General features: G+C 39.7%; 1 protein-coding gene across 1 annotated transcript in view; it reads left to right on the top strand.

Moving 5' to 3' along the window:
- Positions 1-23,491, top strand: part of LOC134542345 (glutamate [NMDA] receptor subunit 1) — an 88,683-nt gene that overhangs the window by 54,031 nt on the left and 11,161 nt on the right. The window contains exons 7-14 of the mRNA XM_063386511.1: positions 6,838-7,011; positions 7,870-7,983; positions 9,556-9,700; positions 12,464-12,677; positions 15,929-16,063; positions 19,112-19,269; positions 21,449-21,683; positions 23,207-23,355. Of these exons, the coding sequence (XP_063242581.1) occupies positions 6,838-7,011; positions 7,870-7,983; positions 9,556-9,700; positions 12,464-12,677; positions 15,929-16,063; positions 19,112-19,269; positions 21,449-21,683; positions 23,207-23,355 (1,324 nt within the window). The remainder of the gene's footprint in view (positions 1-6,837; positions 7,012-7,869; positions 7,984-9,555; positions 9,701-12,463; positions 12,678-15,928; positions 16,064-19,111; positions 19,270-21,448; positions 21,684-23,206; positions 23,356-23,491) is intronic.

The raw sequence follows: 23,491 nt of genomic DNA, 5'->3' as shown, positions 1-23,491 counted from the left end.
CAGAACCGGTATTATCCATGTACTAGTTACGAGTGGGAAAACAGGTCTGTAAATGATAAACGATAACACAATTAATTAGTTACAGTTTTATTTCTTACCTAATATTAACACTATTCATTAAGTTATAACAACTTAATTGTCTGTCCAGAAATTAAAAATTAATCACTGTTTCTTTTAGTTCACAGTTTACTCTCCCCACTTAAGCTTGTCTCGACAGTGGCTCTATCTACTGTTCGTCTCTTACCATGAACCTCTGTCCCAACACACTGTCTCACACTAATCACTCGTTCACCACACCTACAATATTCAAATGCTTTGGTCCTCGATGCACCAATATTCGTGCATGAAATTCGCCGCTCGCCCTCCTCTGTTGCTCACCAAGGGCTCACTCGCACTCTTCACTTCATTCCCTCGTAAGGCTGTCTCTACGCGTTTATTTAGGTAGTTTATATAGCCGTGACCTTGACCTTGACCTTGAATTTTACCTTCAAGACTTGTCAAAATAAGCCAAAATTTTCCAAATTTACCCAAAATGCCTCAAAATTCGCCAAAATTTCCATTTTTGTGGAAAAACATTCCGTTAAAAAATCTCAAAAAATTACACAATTCAAAAATTAGGATTTCGAAAAACATCAAAAGTCGTTTTGCCTTAGAAAGAACTCATAATCCTAAAAACGGCTTAAGCATCCATGTCTAAAGCCTCCGATAAGCCATTTCTAGGAATAAGGATACAATGACCGCCATCTTTGATTTTGTGGTCAATGTTGCAATTTCCGTTACGTCCGCCATCTTGAAAATCCGTAATTTTTATGTTAGAAAATCGGGAAAAAATTTAAAATTTATAAAAAAATTAAATTAATAAAAATTTAATAAAAAATATTTAAAAAAAACTAAATGTACACTTACGTCATAGAGCTCAGAGTCCTCGGTTCGATCCCGGTGAGGGCAAAAAATAAAATTAAAATGGTGTCTGATCCTTCCCTCACGGTGGCTACTGGCAGACTGACCCCCACCACTTATGTCAAAGTATATATTTTGTCACCTAGTATGACGTCATGTCCACCATCTTGAAAATCCGTAATTTGTATGTTATAAGATCGAGAAATTTTTTAAAAATCTTTAAAAAAATTAATCAATCGAATTGAATAATAAAAATTTAATAAAATATTACTTAAATACAACAGTTGCACTTATTGTTATGCTCGCCATCTTGGATTATATAAATGTTGCCCGTTTCGTTATGCCCGCCATCTTGGTTGAGTACGATGTCATCGTTACACTTTATGTTACGACCGCCATATTGTATCCTATTAATGTTGCAATTATCTTTACGCCCGCCATCTTGAAAATCCACAATTTTAATGCTAGTAATTTCGGAAAAATTCCAAAAAAAATTTTAAAAATCGCCTACGTACTTCAAATGTTTAGTTATTTAAACGATTTCGGTCCTCGGTTCGATTTCCGGCGACAATAAACGACTGATCCTTCCTCCATGGAAGCTACCTAGACTGACCTCACACCACCAATAACAAGGTATATGTCGTCAGCTGGTATGACGTCATGTCCACCATCTTGTCTTCATCCGCTGGACATCTTGTTTTCGTCTGCTAGAGTGTGCTGATAACATGTTAGTACAATTTTCTGGTCCCCATAACTATGACCTCGACTGTTGGCAATGAAATTTGACCTTGAACTTTGACCCTGAACTTGAAATTTAACTTTGACCTTAAAATTTGACTTAGACCTTGAAGACCATCACGGATCCGACATTTTGTGTTCAGTACACACTCCCAGGAGCCACCACCTTGTAGCATTGCACAATGAGGATTTGTTATATACATATATCTTTTTTTGGGTCATAAGAATATTGATTAAGAATAATTTTGATATGAAAGATAGTAATTATTTAATATGTAGATAAGGATAGTTCAGAGTTGTTAAGAATTGTTATTAATTACTTTGGTTAAATTTCATGGAAAGCCTTAAAATACTTATTTCCTTGAGATACTTAATTATTAATTTGAGGGTTAACTCCAGTTCATAATAATTAATGTTGACATTTGATAATTAACAACCTGCTAGAGGACATTGTCACCATCTTGTGTGTGTACTCATCTTACCATAATTACCATCATACTTGTTTAAGTTTTACCCGCTAGGGTGCAGTAATCATTTATTATTACTGAGGTGTCCTCCGCCATCCGAATATTTGGGCGCCATCTTGGAATCGTTTAAATATTTAGCTAGAAATTCGGGGAAAAAAATCCAAAATTCATTAATAAATTTGCAATTAAATACTTATTGATTCGATCGATTCCTCTCCTTGGTTCGAACCCTGGCCGACACAAAAAATTTTTAATTAAAATACCAGAAAAGTGTCAGGTTCGAGAAATAAAACACCGCAAGTTCTATCACAAACATAATATTTATTACATAATTTCTATTCTACTACAGGAACAATCGTGAAAGCCAGCAATCTTATAAATATTTAGCCCTGCATAGGCGTGAAATGACTAATTCTTAGCTCCAATCGGTTTATACTAGACAGAGAACACCCAGAACCTTTGCTGACATTGTCCTCCTCTTCTTGACAGAGTTTCTGGATACCGTGTTTAATAGTTTGCTTCACATCGTCAGAACTGTAAATTACTGCAGCCGTTGTCTTGAATGCACACTTCTTCACTTTTTCATCGAAAGGATATGGCTTTCCATATACGTATACAGTCCAACCACAAGTTATATTTCCAAGGTCCGTTTGTTGCTACGTCATCAGTAATCTGATTGATTATGTTCTGTCTGATATCGTCAAGAAAATTACAAATGTCTTTCGACTCACTAAACGTATTTAGATAATAGTAGTCTTTCAATGTTCCACGAAATGCAGACTGCGCCAAGTAGAAGCCATTATCGTTCACTTGTAATGATCCGAACACAGTCTTAGGTTTATTTTCATGTTCAGACGTCATAGCAATCGGTTGCTGCACATCGGTTTTCTTGCTTGTACGCTTACGTGTCTCCGATATAAAGCGAGGAGTCGAAATGTCTGCAGGTAGTTCAGCAGTAGGCGCACAGACTTTACCTTTACATTTTTTCGCAAGATGTCGCAAACGGTCATTTCGAGTCAGTGGCGTAGCCAGGATTAGCGTATGGGGGGTGTTAAGAAGCCTGCCCCCCCCCTTCCCCCCGTATTAAAGCGGGGGGTCCGGGGGTCCTCCCCCGGGAAAATTTGGATTTTAAGGTGTAAAATAGTGCTATTTTAGCAGTTTTCGGTACTTAAATTTAAATATTGTAATGGTAAAAATTTTATTAATTTTAATATGAAATTTTGTTTGAGTGATGAATAAGAAATTAATTAAAGATTTGGTGCTAAGGGGGGGGTTCGAACCCCTAAAACCCCCCCCTGGCTACGCCCCTGTTTCGAGTAAACCATTTAAGGCACTCATCACAGCGAAACGTCATGCGAGAAGGATTCTTCTTGTATTTTCTCCGCTCATGTCTTCGTGCATCATGGGAAAATGCGTACGACGTATCACAGTAGCTGCAAGGATACCGTGGTGATGAAGACGAGCCTTTCAGACCTGATCCAGATACTGGCATTGCCACAGTTGTACCATTTCCAGGCATACTCTTATGAACATCAATGCAACGTTGTTGTATAGAAACATTTACTTTCTGCCACACAGCAGCTCCTTTACATGTCTTCAAGTGCGTTTTCATATTATCTTTTCTGGAAAACTGCTTATGACATTTCTCACAACCAAACATGTTGCGAGGAGGATTCTTAGCACATTCTCTCTTCTCGTGTCGACGAGCATTGCTGATGTTTGAGAAAATCTTGTCGCAGTAACGACATCGATGTTCGTTAGTTGTTGTCGATTCGCCATTCATTGAAGTCTCCACCGAGGTCGAAACAGCGTTCGTCGAGGTTTCCTGTACAGCCAGCACTACCGGCATTAAAGTCTCTTCTGCTGGTGGTATCTCGACTGTTGAAGTCTCCTCCAGTGTTGTCGTCGACGTTGCCAACGGGGTCTGCTCCACCATCGTCGTCGCTGACGTCATGGTTCCTGTAGTCGATGGAACAAACTCCATCAAGTTCGACGTTAAAGACGATAAAGATGCTATCGAGGTCTCAAGAACAGGTAATTGACACGACTTATGCACCAGAAGAAACAAACTAGGTGATCCTTACACCGTCGACGTCAGTAACAAATTGAGCGACCTGCTGTCTAGGACTCGCTTATATACTTGCACCGGATGGAATAATATGCTAGTCAAATCAAGAACCATTTATTATAATACTAGAGTCAAAACAACATTAAAAATAGAAGCACATTCAACGAAAAAGGCAGCACATTTTGGAAGCACCATAAAAAAAGTCAGCACCTTTTGGAAGCACCATCTACAAAAAGGCAGCTCATTTTAGAAGCACCATCATAAAAAGGCAGCACAATCATCAAAAAGGAAGCACATTTTGTACGCTCCGTCAATCAAAAGGAAGCACATTCTACTCTACGAGAGCTCATTTAACAAACATTCAACTCGGTATGATGCGATCGTCAATTTTAAGTTAGTATATAATGTCTCTGTCAGTCTATGAATCCATCAGTTTTTAGTTCCATAAGTCATTGGCTCCAATAGTCATTGGCTCCATCAGTCATTGACTCCATCAGCTCCAACCGCTCCAAATGCTCAAAAGCTCCAACAGCTCCAAATGATACATCAGATCTAAATGCTCCAAATGCCACATCAGCTCTAAATGTTCCAAATGCTCAAAAGCTCCATCAGCTCAAAATGCTTCAAATGCTCAAAAGCTCCATCAGCTCCAAAAGCTCCAACAGCTCCAAATGCCCCAAAGCTTCAATGCTCCAACAGCTCCAAATGCTTCAAAAGCTTCAATGCTTCAACAGCTCCAAATGCTCCAATAGCTCCAAATTCTCCAAATGCTCCAACAGCTCCAAATGCTCCAAATTTTCCAACGGCTCCAAATGCTCCAAATACTCTAAATGTTCATAGCTCCAACAGCTCCAACAGCTCTAAATTGTTCCAAAGATCCAATAGCTCCAAATGTGCCAATAGCTCCAACAGCTCCAAATGCTCCAAATCTCCATAGCTCCAACAGCTCCACAGCTTCCAGAACACAAGGTTACGAGACTGCGAGGCTACAGGACTACGACGCTTCCAGGACACGAGGCTACGTGGCTACGAGATTACATGACTCTAACTGACTACAATATATCCATTCAGTGGTGAGAGTTAATTTATCTCATGCAAAATGAACTGTTTAAAGTAGTGTCGTTTATTGTCGACATTTGACACCACTTGTTGCTTATGGGTAAATATTATTTAGTTCCTTTATGTGGGATGCAGGATGCTCACTAACGATCTCTAAAGAAGGATGGCTTCGCTAGACACCAAGGAGAAGGAAGTTCGTCCTTCGTGATAGTGTTTCACAGATGTCTCATGGTATATTTTTTTTTAAATCCACCTTATAAAAATATTGTCAGTTCTGATTTAGGAGCAGAAATTTAAAATTTAATTTCAACACAGGGTAAAAAGGTATGACTCATTAAGTAAAAAAATCCTTAATGCAGAGATCTATTTCTCATCTGTAACCAGAAGCACTTGGAGAAATCAATCAGATTTCTAGCCAGGAATAATCGGAATAACTTGGAGAAAACCATGAAAAAATTGTTAAGTTTAATCAGGAGTACACGGAGAAAACCGCCATAATATTGACAAGAATAATCAGGATCACACGGAGAAAACCACCATAATATTGTCAAGAATAATCGGAAGCACACGGAGAAAACCACCATAATATTGACAAGAATAATCAGGATCACACGGAGAAAACCAAAATAATATTGACAAGAATATTTGGAAGCACACGGAGAAAACCTCCACAAGTTTTCTATGATATCATAAAATTACAGATAAAAATTAATCAAAACTTTAAAATTAAAACGAAAAAATACAAAAATTCTGTCTTGTACTAGAACTCTAACTTTGTACAGCATGAGAATTTCACAAGCTAGCAGAATCTGTTTTTTTTTAATATTTTTTTTCGTTTTTATTTTAAATTTTTTATGAATTTTAAATTTTTTCCCGATTTTATAAAATAAAAATTACGGATTTTCAAGATGGCGGACGTAACGGAAATTGCAACATTGACCACATAATCAAAGATGGCGGTCATGGTATCCTTATTCCTAGAAATGGCTTATAGGAGGCTTTAGACATGGATGCTTAAGCCGTTTTTAGGATTTGGAGTTCTTTATAAGGCAAAACGACTTTTGATGTTTTTCGAAATCCTAATTTTTGAATTGTGGAATTTTTTTGAGATTTTTGACGAAATGTTTTCCAAAAAAATGGAAATTTTGGAGAATTTTGAGGCATTTTGGGTAAATTTTGGAAAATTTTGGCTTATTTTGAAAAGTTTTGAAGATCAAATTCAAGGTCACGGCATCCAAGATGGCCGCCGTGACGTCACAATCCAAGATGGCGGTCGGCTCCACTAGCTCCACACCCAGGACCCAGTGCCCGGACCGGCCAAACTATACTACTTTCAATTATCTTTCCCATGGTTTAAAAAAATATTGTGCTTGAATGAAACATCAATTTAAATGTTAAAATTATGCTACAATTTTCGGTAGAGATACACTATTATCTCAACAAAGTATATGCAAAAATAACCTTAGCCATAGCCATGTGTTATAATATATTTCTTAATAACTGGTTTCCAAAGGAATTAGTTATTTTCTTCTGTGTAGTGCATGACCTGCTGTACGCTCGCTCATTGTTTTTTTTTTTTTTTTTAAATCGTGCTTGCGTGCGCAGCAAGACGGACTCGCAGGTGATCTTCCGCGACGCCGGCCTGCTCAACATGACGGGCAGGAGCAACGTGTGGATCGTGACGGAGCAGGCGCTGGACGCCGACAACGTGCCGGAGGGCACCCTGGGCCTCAAGCTGGTCAACGCCACCGACGAGACGGCGCACATCCAGGACAGCATGTGAGGACACCCCGTTGAGTTTACAGTTTTTGACGAGTAACATCTTAGCTCTCAGTGTCAAGGGCACCAACCTTGATAGTTTTTAAGGGGGAGGGGAGCTAGACTTGGGGGTATAGAGTACTGTATTTTGAATGTTTTGGAAGACGAATCACGATTTGTAATTACATATGTATAAAAATATTTTAGTGTTGAACCACTTTTAGGTAATATCGACTTTTAAATAATTTTCTTGAAAGAAAAACACCTGACTACACTATATATTTTTTCCTTTTCCTGAGCGCTAGGAGGTGAGCAAACACCCCCCCCCCCCCCCCCCCAATCATTCCAGGCCGATGGCATAGGCACCCTTGTTCAGTGTACAGTATTTGGAAGGAGTTATTTCGTGAATGGATTGGAAGTTGCATGGAACAGAAATGTGTAACCACGGTGCTTCCATCTGTGCTGGATGGTGCAAAACAAAGTTCGCAAAGACAAAGGAAAACTTTATAGTATTACCTGTTTAATGAATTTAAACAAGATAGCCAATATTTTAATCAAAATTTTTTGTTGAAAATCAGGATTAAAGCCAGGGTTTAGTATTATTTCAAGTCTTTTTTGAGTTCATCGGAGCCTTTTCATTATATAGTTTAAAATTTGATGTAAAAAGTACTCTTGTGTTTATTTACTAACAGTAACCAAAGAGGACAAGTTTTAATTTAATCTGTGTTTAATTCCGCAGAAATTTCTAACTCCCCATAAAAACTGGAGACAGCAGGAAAACGTAAAGCCTCAAATAAAGGACACTGAAATGAAAGTAATGAAAGCGCCCTTTGGTTATCGATCGATGTAGCAGGCTATAGCAGATGTCTGATGTTGCAGATATATCCTGGCATCTGCTCTGAAGGCTATGAACGAGACAGAGAGCATCACGGAAGCTCCCAACGACTGCAACAACTCGGGCACCATCTGGGAGACTGGCAAGATACTTTTCGAGTGAGCTGCAGCTTCTCTCCTCCCGAGACCTTGTACTTCATTCAGCTAGTAGCAACTCCCGCTCTGTCCCTCTTATGTTGGGTTTCAGAAATAAGGTACCTGTACCGAATATGGCCCACTTAATTTCTGCCAGGTGACAAGTCTGGCTTCACGCCTTCTCACACTTGCCAGAGGAACGCTTATAAGTGGAGTTTTGTATATTATAATTTTTAATGGGGTTGATGTGATGTTGCCTAGCTTGTTTGTGCATTATTATGCAATTTTACGGGAGAAAATTTTAAGAAACTTAGTTCAGTTTTCTAGCGTGCTTATCAGCGGTCCCGCTTTATTTCTTTGTGACAGGCGAGAGTGAACATCGTGAGAATGAGCTATGTTCTTTTTGGTAATAGTTTCGACGCTTGTCCACTGTTATACCTCACAAATCACAATTGCAATTTCCCCCGCCCCTTCCCCTTGTAAGCATTGTGTGGAGTATTTTGACCCTAATGATTGAACACTTCACGTGAATATTGCATACATATATTCCAGATTGAACTACACAGAATTATTAATTGTTATTGCCCAAGGATGTCTTCAAATAATTATTACATAATGGATCACAGTGCACAGAGGAGGCCAGTCTGTGGAGTTCCCATATGGAGGCGAGTGTTTCTAACAAAGTGGATGCCAGTGGGACATGTTTGTTACTCTTCCCCATTCATGCTGCTCTCTATCAGACTGGAACACTACACTGTTTAATTTTTTTTTGTAAATGGAGCAGAAATATTTTGTAAAATTACTGATATTTGTAAATTTCTATGCTTACATGTATTCGCATTAATACTGGGTTCTTGCCAGGGAAATTATGCCTTGTGTTTTCCCAGTACATACCTCCAATAGATAAAGTTTTTTGTAAACTATTCACTGAATAGCTTTCCAGAATAAACTGCGCACATATTAAGCATGCTACAACAAAGTAATTTCCAATTATTGAATATTATCTTTTGCCATGGTTAAAAATTATTGTCCTTGAATGAAACATCAATTGAAATATAAAATTACGTACCAATTTTCGTAAGAAATACTCATTATTATCTCGAAAAACGTATTACATATAATTATACAGAAATAACTTCAGCCACGTGTTGTACAAAGTTACAGTATCTTTCTTGTAGTATTACAAAATATTTGTTGGCAGGGGCGCAACAACTAAATTTCCAAAGGGGGGGGGGGGGGGGCAATATACCTTTTTATAAAGAATCATCAATCCCCCCTATTGAAGCGGGGGGTCCGGGGGTCCTCCCCCGGGAAAATTTGTATTTCAAGGTGGAAAATGGTGCTATTTAAGCAGTTTTACTATCTAAAAATTGATTACACAGCACTTTCTTTGCCCCTGTTTGCCCCCACTTCAAGGTTTCAGAGGGGGGGCAAAATACCCTTCCCCCCCCCCCCCTGTTGTTGCGCCCCTGTTTCTTGGCAACTGGTTTCCAAAGGAATCTTTTGTAAAAGTACAGCTGGAGACAGTAGACAGTGTTGTTGGTAAGCTATTGCAAGCACGGGAGGTTGTGTCGGCGACTGACGCTGCGTCCACAGGTACATAAAGAAGCAAGTGCTGTTGAACGGCACGACCGGGAAGGTGGCCTTCGACGACAACGGCGACCGGATCTACGCAGAGTACGACATCGTGAATGTGCAGGAGGGCCGCTTGGTGTCCGTGGGACAGTACTATTACAACAGTGTGAGTAACTTTGTATTACCAGTGCACACCTGTAAGGTTTGATGGTTTTTCATGATGTTTACTTGAGGTTTACATGATTTGCACACACAGAAGATGTTCAGTAAACATGCAACAGCTGAATAAAAAGTCTATTATCCTTCTTTCCCATCAAAAAAGTAAGGTCTTTATAATTTATCAGTATTTTTTTAATTCCTTAAAAAACTATACCTCAATGAATATGAGCCAATATTATTTTTCGCTCTCAATTTATATTTAATTACGTCTTATTATTACTTTTGATAACAATTTCTTCCTCCTAGATTATTGATATACCTCTTCTTCCACTTTAACTGAAACCATGGCATTACCTATCAGTGTAAAATCGGCTGTATTATCCGTAAAAAAAATTGGAGGAATAAGGAAGAATCTAAAACAGTTCTCGAATGTCAATCATTAGCTAATATGACAGTGTGAGACCAAAACACACACGTATTTAAATATATCAGTGACTAATCTAGAAGCTCATGAAAAGGAGGGGCAGGCTCAAGTTCAGAATCCTACTTTATTTTTAATGTACTTTTGTCCAGTCTTAATTGCATTATGAGGAGGCCAAAGAACATTCAGTCAATAAGTCCCCTCCTTGGATCTGCCAGTGAGTCATATTACAGTTACTTACTTTGGTTTACCCTTTGTGGGAGTGTCGGTGCGGATGTGTTGGGCTTGGTCCTAAGTAGAGCAGCTAACGGCACGAGGAATGGTTTTCTCATTATAGGTCAGCCAGCAGAATGCATAATGAGAGGTAGAATGCTCATTGTTCACCGCACTATTACCATGAGATCGCTTTCGAAGAACTTTCTGGTGTGCCAGAGCTTAGAATAAAAATGGCTCTCTCAGCACTGGTAGACTAATAATGAGTGATCCATGATGTAATGGTGCATACAGTTAAATTCATACAGACCTGTAACCAATATTAAAATAATTATGATATAATTTGAACCATGGTTTCATATTTATCTCAGTCAAAAATAAGTTGGAATTCTTTAATGTCTTTCTGTTGGAACGACTGTTACTAAAGTAAGGGAAGAACTTTACTTTCAAGCTATTAGCAACCACATTTCACTTCATTTGAATCGAAGTCATCAAGTCTACTTGAACATTCAACATATTAGTGTTATGTATATTGATAACCCATGCAAAATTCTTTGTTCTAGTACAAGAGGACTATTACTTAGCCTAGCTCTGACTGAGCTATTGTAATTATAAATCTAGCAATGATCTTCAGCCCTACTTGCATGAATTTACTTTTGGCACTCACTTTTCAAAAGAGTTCAGATTCGCGATGCGATCGGAAGTTCCCTACAAATTAAATGTTTTATAAAACCTTAGGCTTTTGAGGTCTGTGTTGGTATCCGGAGAGATATCTTGTATACAGTGACGATAATGCCTCACCACCGCAACACGTTCAGCGTTATTGTATTTTGTAAGGTTTCAGCTGGTACGGTCACGGAGCAGGAGGAGCAAGGCTCAATCACTTGGACACAACAATAAATTGCTTGTTAATATTAATATCTAAAACAATTTGCATATTATAAATAACTTAGAGAGACTTTAGTTATGGTAGGTTTAATTACTTTTGTCATAGCAGAAGATAATCACAAAAGAGTTTTCTCTAAGTGAAAAATAAATCAGTGTATAGCATCAAATACATTTTTATTAAAACTGTGGAAAAGCTTCATTACATAATTTATATTAGAGTACTTTTATACTTCTTGCTCATAGAACTTAGGTCCATTTCGATCAACACTTTAGACTTAAGTATATACAGACGTCTACAACCGGAATTTGCTCAACATACACTACCACCACTCCCTTCACATGTGTTACAAGTGGAATGTGCAGTTATACGTGTGAATACATAGACATCTTGCACCATATTGTCCTGCACACAGTGATATCGCTATCATGACCACGCAGTTGCCCGTCTACACAAACGAATCATTTCCAGACATGTGTTCATAAGGCCTTTGTTGTTACTTGTTTTGCCGTCGGTGTTCTTTACATAACTTTTTAATGACCCATTACCAACTGTCAAAACAGTAAGCCAGCGTTGAGCTGCAGATTCAAGTGCTAGGGTCAAGTTATAACTTTTTTCAAATCTAGATACTAGGTTTTCATGGCCATTCTTGAAGATGACCGTAATAAGGTATGTGAGATAATCCTGCACTCCATCACCAGTGGTGGTCCTTGGTCATTTATCTAATAATTTGGAGAGGGTCCTAACGTGAGGCCTGGAGGGGAAATAATTGAATAACACTCAGAAAAAAGTGGGTTTAAGGCTTTCCACCAGATAATTATAAAAATTAACTCTTTAAAACCACATTTTTAAGGCAACCTCTAACTGAAATTCGGTTTGGATAACTTATGACTTATCTTAAGACAATTGGATATTCTTTCTTAGTAAATTATACTCAGGTTATTTTATTAATTACAATGATCCAATTCCGGTGAACTAGCGTCATTATAGTAAACAATAAAATCTTATGTTTTTTTTTTTAATACAAATCGAAAGGGTATTGACCAACTTTTTATTTTATATGCTAATACCAAATAAATTCTTCCTTTTTCCCATGAATGTTCGTGATTTTTTTGTAGAGAAAACGATAGAAAAATGATAGTAGACATGAAAAGGGCAGGTGCTGGGCTGCGGGCGGTTGTCCCTCCTGCCGCCCGAACCAGGAGCATTGTTTCGAGCCCTGGTGTGGTGACAAGCAGGCGTCGTTGCAGGAGCAGAGCCGCATGCGCATGCGCCTGGACGAGGCGGGGATCGTGTGGCCCGGCCGGCCTAGGTCCAAGCCGGAGGGCATCATCATCCCGACGCACCTCAAGGTGCTCACCATCGAGGAGAAGCCCTTCGTGTACGTGCGCCAGATCCACAACAGCGGCGAGAACTGCAGCCAGGAGGAGATCCCCTGCCCGCTCTTCAACTCCACGGGCGACGGTGGGTTCCGGCCCTTGTTGTCGGCTTCTTGCCGAGTTTTCTGCTCCTATATTACTGAATCACTGCAGTATAGCACATTTTTTATTTTGTTGTATTCAAAACGTTTCAAAAACAGATAGCCCTGGCTTGTTAATTCTTAAAAAACTTTACCCAGAATACATAGGTAGTAGTTTAATTGCTCTCATTTTCTATATTTGCATAGACACAATATAAAAAATTAATTTCAAGATTGACTATAACCCAGTAGGTAAAGTAAATGAATTTGCTAAATAATAATATAATGTAAAATTACTTAGATTAAGTAGATTTTAGATGAGATATATAAAATATAATATATACAGATATTAACTTTCACATACTTCTTCATTATAACCACATCTTGATAATTGAAAGCCTGTAAGTTCATCTGAGTCATAACTCTATGAAGAGCAGGTCTTTTTGTTTACAAAATTGTGTTGAGTACTACAAGAGCATCATAGGTGTAGTTCCATCTTGTTGTATTTGGTAAACCAGTTCCCTTCCCAATTCAGATTCAATATTGTCACTTGCCACTGTACTACGGGACTGTAAGTTCCAAATGGCGTGAGCTTCTGCTACAGCCGCTCTGTATGTATCCATCTACTATTTTGACCTTAGGAAACACAATTAACAGTATGGATTAACTTAAGAATTTAAAAGAAGAATTAAAGGCAAACACACACACACTGCACTTGATGTCTTCTCTGATTCGTGCAGTCTGGTTGGAGAATGCTTTCCGCCAGCCGGGGAATAGTACTGGTGGGGTGGGGACCGGGCTTTACTGCCGCAGGAGGTACGATTTAAGAATGAATCGTTAATGAACGACACATTGCTACTGTAATTCTGTTTAAAAATTCTGTTTATAATGTTTTAAATTGTATGTTTCTAATTAACTGAGAATCAAGGGCATTCATATATCCTACTTTTATTTGGCTTATACTGTACTTGGTTGTAATTTTGCGTCTTCCGAAATCCTCCATATGTAATCAGTCGTATTTATGCTTTTCAGGCTTATATTTTTCAGCGTAGCCTCTAACTTCTATGTGAGGCCATTTTACATAGGAAAACAGTCTTATGCAGTACACTACTACTGCTTCGTATTTTTGTTTTCGCGATGGAAACTTTTTTTTTTCTGAAGACGCAGCAGACTCACACTCAAAAGTGTTGGAGCCACTGTTATCTAGGCTATAAGTCCAGTCTGCTCATTGTAGCACATTCACTAAACATCATTCCATTTTCAAACACTCCTTCAGATTTTCTTCACTATTTTCTGTGCATAATTTGTACAGTCTAAATTATACGCCAATTCGCCAATGAGTTCAACCGCTAATTGATTCTTTATAGTACGAAGGAGGCGGTGTGCATTGTTAACAGCTTATCATATTGGTGGGTTATTTTTCTTGCCTTATGTATCTTTTTGGTGTAAATTAAAAAAAAATTGAATGTGTAAAATATTACCCTCACAGTCATCCAGGCAGTAGGCACATTGCATCTATGAATTAAGTAGTTACTTAATGCAGCAAGCAAAGTATTTATGAAACACAAAGTATGTCCATGACCCAGAATTAATCTTGATGCATCGCTTCCTAAGGAGAATATTAAAATTGGTACACAATTTATTTTGATCTCCACAAAAAAAGTCACACTAAAACTATTCTTTTAAGGTTCCCACACAGGGTGAAGTTTTCCAAGTCCAACACGAACACAGGTTTATTTTTTCCAGCCTGGCGTGACAAGCTCTGAATCAGTATCCAAGTGAAGCCCCCAGCTCTGACCCAACTGTAACTCAAGGTGTTCTTCGGGAAGCCTAGTGCTTCCTGTCGCAGGGGCGTCTCCTTCCTCGAAAGATATCTTCGTAAGATGCTCGTCCCTGGAAACAATTACTTGTGAGCGCTGTTACAATGTCTCAGATAACTAGAAACCCGGAAATTTCACAGATTCATTTGGTGTCAGTCTAAAATTTACAAACATGTGTATTCTCAACCCATATTTGCTCGCCTATTGACTGATTCATTCTGTGGAACCTCTCTTTGTTTCGAGTGGCTCGTTGTGAGTCGGCCAATCCACTGCTGGCTGGTGGTTAACTGGCTCACAGCCGTAGAGGAGAGTGACGAGAGCATTGTAATGCAATCATCAAAGCACTGTAATTGTATAAATGTTTGCAGTCTACCTTTTGACCAAAAGAATCTGTGAATTTCCGGGTCTCTACACATGAGCATATTGTTACGATTTACTGCGGGTTCGTAAAGGATAGCCCAATTAAAGATTTTTATCACACACACAGTTTTATTTATTGCCACTACTTATGTCACTTACAAAAATCTTCTAAAATGGCAAATAATTAATTACACTTAAAGAAAGGTCTATTCCCCAGTCACTCGTTCCACACACCTCACTGGGCCTCACCTCTGGCGCAACTCTCGCAGCAGCACCCCTCGTGGGTCTCCGCCGCGGGACTCTCGCCACACTCCGCCGCCGCCGACGCACTTCCCCTTCGCCGAGGATCCGCTCGACGCCTCGCTCGCAATTTCGCTCTGGACTCCGCCGCGCCCGCGACTCTATCGCCCGGAAACTCCGCCGTGGGAAAACTCCCGACTCCATTGAACTCACTCACTTCCTGCCCTGGAACCTTCGTCCAAGGACTTCGTCACTCTGCCGCACCCGCGGGACTATCGCCCGGAAACTCCGCCGCGGGAAAACTCCTGACTCCACTCACTCACTCCCTGTCCTGGAACCTTCGTCCAAGGACTTCGTCACTCTGCCGCACCCGCGGCACTATCGCCCGGGCTGAACACTCCGAACTCACTCCTGCCCTGACGTCCTCGGGCATATATATAGGCCCCGGCGCAATTCCAGAATTCACGAGAGCGGCCGGGGCCTGTCGCGTCACTCCGAGCCGTCCCCGACGGCAGAAATCTCTCGAAAACACGTGTCAGCGGCTCGCGCAGCTCCCAGCTGTCCGGTGTCAGTTACGTGTCAAAGGCAGGGCGCCGCGCGGAGAGTGGTGGAAGGGAGGGGGGAGAGCGACAATCCTTGTTATCTTCCAGGCGCGTGCGGCACATATCATATTACGGCAGTCGCCAGCCAGCTCTGCACCTGCACGTGTCCCGGCCTTGCTCACATTCGTAACAATATATATTGTGCTTGCAAGTTAGAATTTATGCTGAACTTGCCCGAAGTTTTGCCGGAGGATGACGTAATTGTGCTTGGGGGTTGTGTTTTCTCTGACGCAGACTACAGCATGTTCTGCTGCAGAGGGTTCTGCATCGACTTGCTGAAGGAGTTAGCACACACCATCAACATTACCTACAGCCTGGCGCTGTCGCCTGATGGCCAGTTTGGCAACTACATCATCAAGAACAGCTCTGGTAAGAAACCAACCTCCTTTTTCTTAAAGAGAACTATTTTAAAAGTTATTTCATTTCACTACTGGCATTGAATTCTTATCATTGTTACTTTTGAAATGCAGACATAAAACAGACCTTTCTTTACTCATTGCAGAGAAAAAAAAAAAAAACAGATATTCTTAACAATATTAACTCACAGAAAATTAATATTTCCAAAAAACACCTAAATTAACTTTAATAAAACTGCAATTACGTATCATAAAACATTTAACGTGTAGGGTTTTCTAGAAGAGCTCTGATAATAGCCATAGGAGCCATATCACGTTGGAAAATTTATTACGCAGATGAGCATGTGTCACAACTACATTGTTCTGGTAATCTTATTTTCAAACTGTATAATACAAGCATAATATGTGTCATATGCAGATTATATCAAAGTTGATTGCTGATGACTTAGATTTATATAATATTTTCTTGCTTCAAAAGACAGCTTTTACACAGAATGGAAACAGATGTTTGTTTTCGCTGATAAGATTACATCTCTAAATACTCAAAATAATGTTGAAACACGCAATATTTACCATGCTGAATAATGTTTTGAAGCTCCAACTTCAACTGCTTGTTTACAAAATGTGTGTTTATTCGACGGATAGTTTCAATTTGCAAGCACTCAGTCATGCTACGGCAGTGGCAACCATTGCATTTAGGCATTAGCCAAAAAATTAAAACTCGCTATTAAATATGTTGAAATAAAACAAGATTACATAAAATTTAACTTGTAAATTAGTTTATTGAAATATCTATAGCTATGAATCAGATGTTGATAATTGTCGTGTTATTAATTTTAAATCACAAACCTAAGTGGGTTCAAATCAGAGAGAAACATGGGTTTGTTTGTTGATGTTTTTAGAAATACCTTACACTATACAAATTGTCTCCTGGAATTTGATTTTGTTGTAATTGACCATGGCATAGAGTCTTGGAGGGGAGGGGTATCTCCTCTGCCTAAATTTAAGAAGCCCCTCACTGAGGGAGCCCACTTAAGCAGCAAAATCATGACTATTAAACGAGGTTGATAAACAGAAACGTCAAAACTATGTTTATTTTAAAGTTTTCTGCTTATTGCATGCAAATATGCCAAAATACGGGCCGTGTTCAACAGACCAGCACCGTATCCAGAGATGACTGGTGTCGGTTATGGTGTGCAGAGCTTTGTAGGAAACCACGCTATATAAAATCTGCTCAAGATTTACGAGTGGGGTATGCTTACGAAATTCATAAAAGAATACACTGAGGATGAATGGGTAGTCCTGTTACCATATTTTTTAAACTGTAGTTTTAGGCTTAACTAGTGTTTTAGGATAAATTTTAGGCATGAAACATCCGGTACCAATACATTGTACCTTTATCTTCATTTTTACGCCCAAAATTGTTGTGGTCACCGCTCGAATATAATAGTTGCCCAATCACGATGAGAAAATTGCCGGTCAACAGCCTTGAGCTTAGAGACGATACCATGCCAGAAGCACCAGCAAGCGTAGTACTTATCATTCCATCTCACTAACACAATTATACCCATGAATAGGCGGGCCCCTTAAGCCACGAATTCATTGATTTCGAATACCTTCTTAAGCCTAAAGGATCAAGGATCTTTTAAAAGTGCATGTTAAAGGATGCCCGTCAGTTTTGAGCTTCCGAATAGTTGCCAAGTACCTTACAGAATCGCTGATGCAGCCTTTCCTGAAAGGTCAAGTTGCTTGCATTCTTACAGGTGGCTTTACAGCAGCTTATAGTCATGAGCGAATTTAGAATTTCGTTTCGGTGAGGGGGATAGATCATACTTGCCTACTGATTGCTTTGAAATTCTTTAAAATTATTTCCTTTTGGTGGTGGGAATAATTGATATTTTTAGGATTATGGTGGGAAAAATATCTCCTCCCTTCCCTTTTAAAACCTCTTGTGTAAAACCTCTGGTTGTGGTGCTTCCTCGAGTAAATATGCAATGAAAGTAGGTAGTGATCAAGTTAACTGACATTCAACTTAACATGCACAAGTTACAAAAATTACTTAGAAATAGATAGCGAAGAATCTGTAAACACAAAAAATTTCCACGGAAAAAAAAATATATTTTTGGTACAATAGGTTGTGTTTCGGCTTCGAAAGAATTTGGATAGCCTTTCATGACTAGTTTCCAACTAAATTCAGTTTTTATATTAAGTGATCCTCTGGATAAACCTGCATTAGTGAAGGAGGATCCTCACTCTTCTGAAACATTAGCTGTGCTCGGTGGCCGTTATCGCTAAGGCATTGCGCTCATGTGGCAAGGGTCGTGGGTTTGACCCCGACACACCGACATCACATCCCAGTGGTTCGGAGCACGCTAAATCTTGGAGGTCCTATCACATTAAACCTCTGTGCAAAACGGCTAGACGTAAAATCATATCAGATAAAAAAAAAAAAAGGTTAGCTTTCAGTACTCGTCAGTGATGTGTAACATCTAACCTCAGTAATGAGCAAATTCATGTGTTCTGACGTTGCAAATACATTTATAATACGAAACACAGACACAAAATTTAATGCAAAATCCTTTAAAATAATGCTGAGCATGATAAATATACGCAAAATGTGTTTTCATTGACATATCTGAACGCTAATCACACGTAGTTTCCCCACCTGCCACTAGAATTAGCTGCCAGAGCAGTTACATTAACTATTGAATCATTTGATTAACAAACCAAAATTTTAAAATATTTAATGAAAAGACTGGTAAAGGTGTAAAAGACTTGAAAAGATTCCAAACTCCAGCTTTGGACTTGATTTTCGACAAGTAATTTTATTAAAAAAACTGCCTATCTTGTTAAAAGTCATTAAACAGTTAATACTATAAAATTTCCCTTTGGGTTTAAGAACTTTGGTTCAAGACATCCGCCAGAGATGGCAGCACCGTGGTTGTTATACTTTTCTGTCCCTTGACTTCCATTCCATTCACATAATTACCTCCACCAAATGCCGTATACTGAGAGCTAAGATGTTGCACATAAAAAATGCAGCACTCATGTGTTGTTACAGTGGGTGGCAAGAAAGAGTGGACGGGGTTGATTGGCGAGCTGGTAAACGACAGAGCTAACATGATTGTGGCGCCACTCACTATCAACCCGGAGAGGGCTGAGTTCATCGAGTTCAGCAAGCCATTCAAGTATCAAGGCATCACCATCCTGGAGAAAAAGGTGCAACTTATATATTACAGCTGTTCAAAGGCGCGGTCAGGAATGGGCAAGGTCGTGCCATCCCCCCTCCCCCCCCTTTATCTAAAGAAACTAATTAACCAGCTCAATTCATATCCTCTGAATATGAAAAATTATAGAGTATTATCCTTCTCTTTGAACACGCATTAAGACACAATTCTAAGGAATAGTACATGTAAGGATCTACCGTGTATAAGTTTCGTTTTATTTAAAAATGTCATGTTTTGACTAAAGAAAAAACACGTGAAAGTCATCATATAGCAAAAAAATATGTACTTACTTGACGGTCATCATATAGCAAAAAATACGTACCAAAGCATCAACTTTTTAAAACTTTTCTGGGGGAGGAACATCAGACCAGCGCTTTTCTGATAAAGTTTGAGAGGGGGGGTGACATTCCATACCACTCCTCTCAGATTACCAAAAACAGGCCTATCAAAATATTTTTCTTGTATAACTTCATTTGGCCTCGCCAACAAATTGTGGCTACGCCCATGTGGCCATTGCCAATGACTGCCTCATTATGTTACGTCCTCTATCCCCCATCTTAACTCTCCTGTTTCATGGTTTATTACCGAGAGAAAAACTTATACCTAAGTATTGAAACTCTAGATTTATGTAATGTACGTATTCACGCCATCAAAAAAGAGTCTCGTGGTTCAAGCCTGGATGTGAATCTGATCATATGCAATGTTATTGTGTTGTTTTCTATCTCCAGACTCTCCGAGGACCAATCACACGAATGAGCATGTCGTGGTGCGCTCAGCCTAGCGTAGCTTACCAGGCTGGGTGACATATCATGGTTGCACAAATACAAATTCAGGAAGGGTTCTGGCTGATGTCACACCTGTCTACACTCATTTATGTAACAAAGTCAGTGACGTAGCCATGATTCGTGTATTGGGGGGGGGGGGGGGGAGGTTAAGAAGCATGGTTCCCCCCCCCCCCCCTAATAAAGCGAGGGGTCTGGGGGTCCACCCCCGGAAAAAAATTGAATTTTAAGGTGTAAAATAGTGCTATTTTAGCAGTTTACGGTACTTAACTTTAAATATTGTATTAATTTTTTAATACAAAAATTGTTTCAGTGATGAAGTAAGAAATTAATTAAAGATATTTTTATCAATCCAAGTGCCTTGTTTACGTCCACTCAAAATCATAAATCATGCTCGAAGCTTGACAATACAAAAAAAAATGGGTTGGGTTTCGGCAGAACTGATCTATTCCTGGAAACAATTAGCTTTAGCTTGAAGAGTTACATGACACCAAATCATCTCAATTCTATACACACACAGCAATCATTACACTTTTGGAAGCCCAGTCAACGCCGGTGATAGCAGTTAGACACCCAGGCTTTCAGCTAACCTGCTTTCAGTTAAGAAAAAAATAATTGGAGCTAAAGGGGGGGGGGGGGGGGGTTAGAACCCCTAACCCCCCCCCCCCCCTGGCTACGCCCCTGAACAAAGTATTCCACAACATTTGTTACATTCCTATTGCATTCCATGATTTCATTTCTTTGTACAAACTGGGTCCAAGTACTTATACACACCACTCAGAAAAGTATATGACATCATCCAAACAGGGGCGTGAGACTTACATACAAAGCTAGCACTCAAAAACAAACGAAACATTACTAACCCTTGCAAAGGAAATAAACACTTATTTTAAAACTAACCCTTGCATTAACACGAATTTCAAAGTGATTGTCAAGCTTTTAAAGACAGTCTTTGATTTAATCAAAAGTTATCCGAGCACCACCTTAATGAATGCATCAACTTCCCATCGACTTTAAATTAATCCTAAGTGATAGTACTTACGAGATTTTTTTTTCTACTTGCACCGGTTCACACAGGTAAAGTTCGCATGCTGGTGAGCCGTATAGTGAAAAATGCTGTGGTGGGGGAAGGAGAGTGGACGAGCTACTATCCACATGTTTTCTCACTCAACTCTTCCAACTACTAGCTTTAGTACTCTCTCAAGTACTGTTCTAACTGTCCACACGAGGATAGTAGTGTTAATTTTATTACGTGCCCTAGTAGCTACCTCGTTTACTCTACCCATGTAATCGCTCCTTAAGGTCTTCCAGTAGCATATTTATTAATGATGCGTATAGTGAAGAGTTGGCTGCCGTGGAGCGAGCACTCACTCGGCGGGGTGTTTGCAGCCGTCTCGCTCGTCCACGCTGGTCTCCTTCCTGCAGCCGTTCAGCAACACTCTGTGGATCCTGGTGATGGTGTCGGTGCACGTAGTGGCGCTCGTGCTGTACCTGCTGGACCGCTTCTCACCTTTTGGCCGCTTCAAGCTAGCCAACACGGACGGCACAGAGGAGGACGCGCTCAACCTGTCCAGCGCCATCTGGTTCGCCTGGGGCGTGCTTCTCAACAGTGGCATCGGGGAAGGTAGGCTCTGCCCGCAAGCACTCACTCGTCCACGCTGGAATCCACGTCTCCATCGGAGTCAGTTTGTACCTACGGAGTGCCACAGTCCCTTTTCTTCTGACAGCGCCAAGGTTACTGGGCAGTAGGAAGGCCATAAGCCAGTCTGCAACCTATATCTTGAAACACTCTTCAGAAGTTTCAGCATTAGGAATAATAATATCTGCTAGGTTGTATTTAAAGACAATTCGTAAACACGTATATTATTGGTATATTTGAATATAATACTTCTACCAAAAAAAAAAAAGTTACAGCTATTTGTACTGATGTGTTCAATTACATGTCTTTTTTTTACCAACACCCGTTTAATTTTTTTTATTCTTCTTCAAAATGTCATTTCTCCCAAATTCTTAAAGAATGGAATGCCACACAAAACGATTTGGTGCGCACTGCGGTATTCCGCACGGGTCGACTAGTATTAATATACTCAATACGTTCAAGAATTTCCAGTTCCAGGGTAACTGAAATACCATATTGTACGTTGAAACATATACTGGGTTCAGTTCACTTCTTATCCCCACTATTAAACGCCATCTACAGATATTTTTGAGACTGCCTGTCGTTCTACACTCCATTAGATTCAACCGGAAGTAAGTACACCTCCAACTCAGACGTCAAAGCATCATTTCTCAGTTGCTGATTCGCATACTCGGGATGTAAATTAATGCTCGTCAAAACGAAGTATTTAGGCTATATTAGAGGGGAGAAAACTGGTCAGATCCAAATGTTAGCTACCTAGTACGTTGTGGAAACACCTCATCCCAAAATGTTCAGCCATTCCCACCAACTCATGAAACTAGACTTAGTTTTAAAATCAGTACACACGAGTGTTAGAAATATAGTAGTTCCATGATTCTCGAGGTAAAAGGAAGGTACTCACCCAATTTACCACCACTTATGTACCTACTTATTAAAACAAAAATAATTTCTGCTTCTTTTAAGCATCATTTCAGTTTGCTCTGCAAACTTGACGTTCACGTCTCTTTCACATATGGTTAACAATCGTACCTGAGTTTAGCTTATTTCCTATGTTTACAAACAAGAAGCAGCTTAGTTTCCACTTATGAGGAAACCTAAATTATAAATACCACCATCAAATTGCGCATGTTATCTAACACCACAGCAAAACCATTCCTCAAGTAGTTTCTTCTGTGAACTATCTGTAACTGAGAGCAAACAGGAGCTGCTCACTATATTAGTAGTCTTGAACTGTTTAGCGTGTACTTTGTGTTCTCCAGTCAGCTTACGCTATGGTTTTGGCATAGAAAAAGCTTTAATAAGTTTTTGTCTCGTTGAATTGTTTTTTTAATCTTATCGTCGTGATATAAGCTTTATACGCAACATAATTATTTCTGAAGGGTAAGAAAAATTAGCTGTTGAAAACAGATGATTCGTGAAAAGAATTTCTGTGAGATCCCTATGAAACCAGACTGTTCACGTGAGAGGCACATGCTCGGCGTGGGCCGACCAGGAATGTGTGCTTGCAGGCACTCCTCGCAGCTTCTCGGCTCGCGTGCTGGGAATGGTGTGGGCGGGCTTCGCCATGATCATAGTCGCCTCGTACACTGCCAACCTGGCCGCGTTCCTGGTGCTGGAGCGGCCCAAGACCAAGTTGACCGGTATCAACGATGCCAGGGTGAGAAACCTCGCATCCACCTCTCGAGTTCAATATGATCACTGCCAGTGCAGTGAGATGTTTACTTCGTCTCATTTTTGATGTACGAGTATAACATCTTAGCTCTCAGTATACGGCACTTGGTAGGAGTAATTTC

The sequence above is a fragment of the Bacillus rossius genome, assembly GCF_032445375.1.
Source record: "Bacillus rossius redtenbacheri isolate Brsri chromosome 4 unlocalized genomic scaffold, Brsri_v3 Brsri_v3_scf4_2, whole genome shotgun sequence".
Classification (NCBI taxonomy): domain Eukaryota; kingdom Metazoa; phylum Arthropoda; class Insecta; order Phasmatodea; family Bacillidae; genus Bacillus; species Bacillus rossius.
The sequence above is the reverse complement of the archived record's forward strand: the minus strand, read 5'-3'. Positions and strand labels throughout refer to the sequence as shown.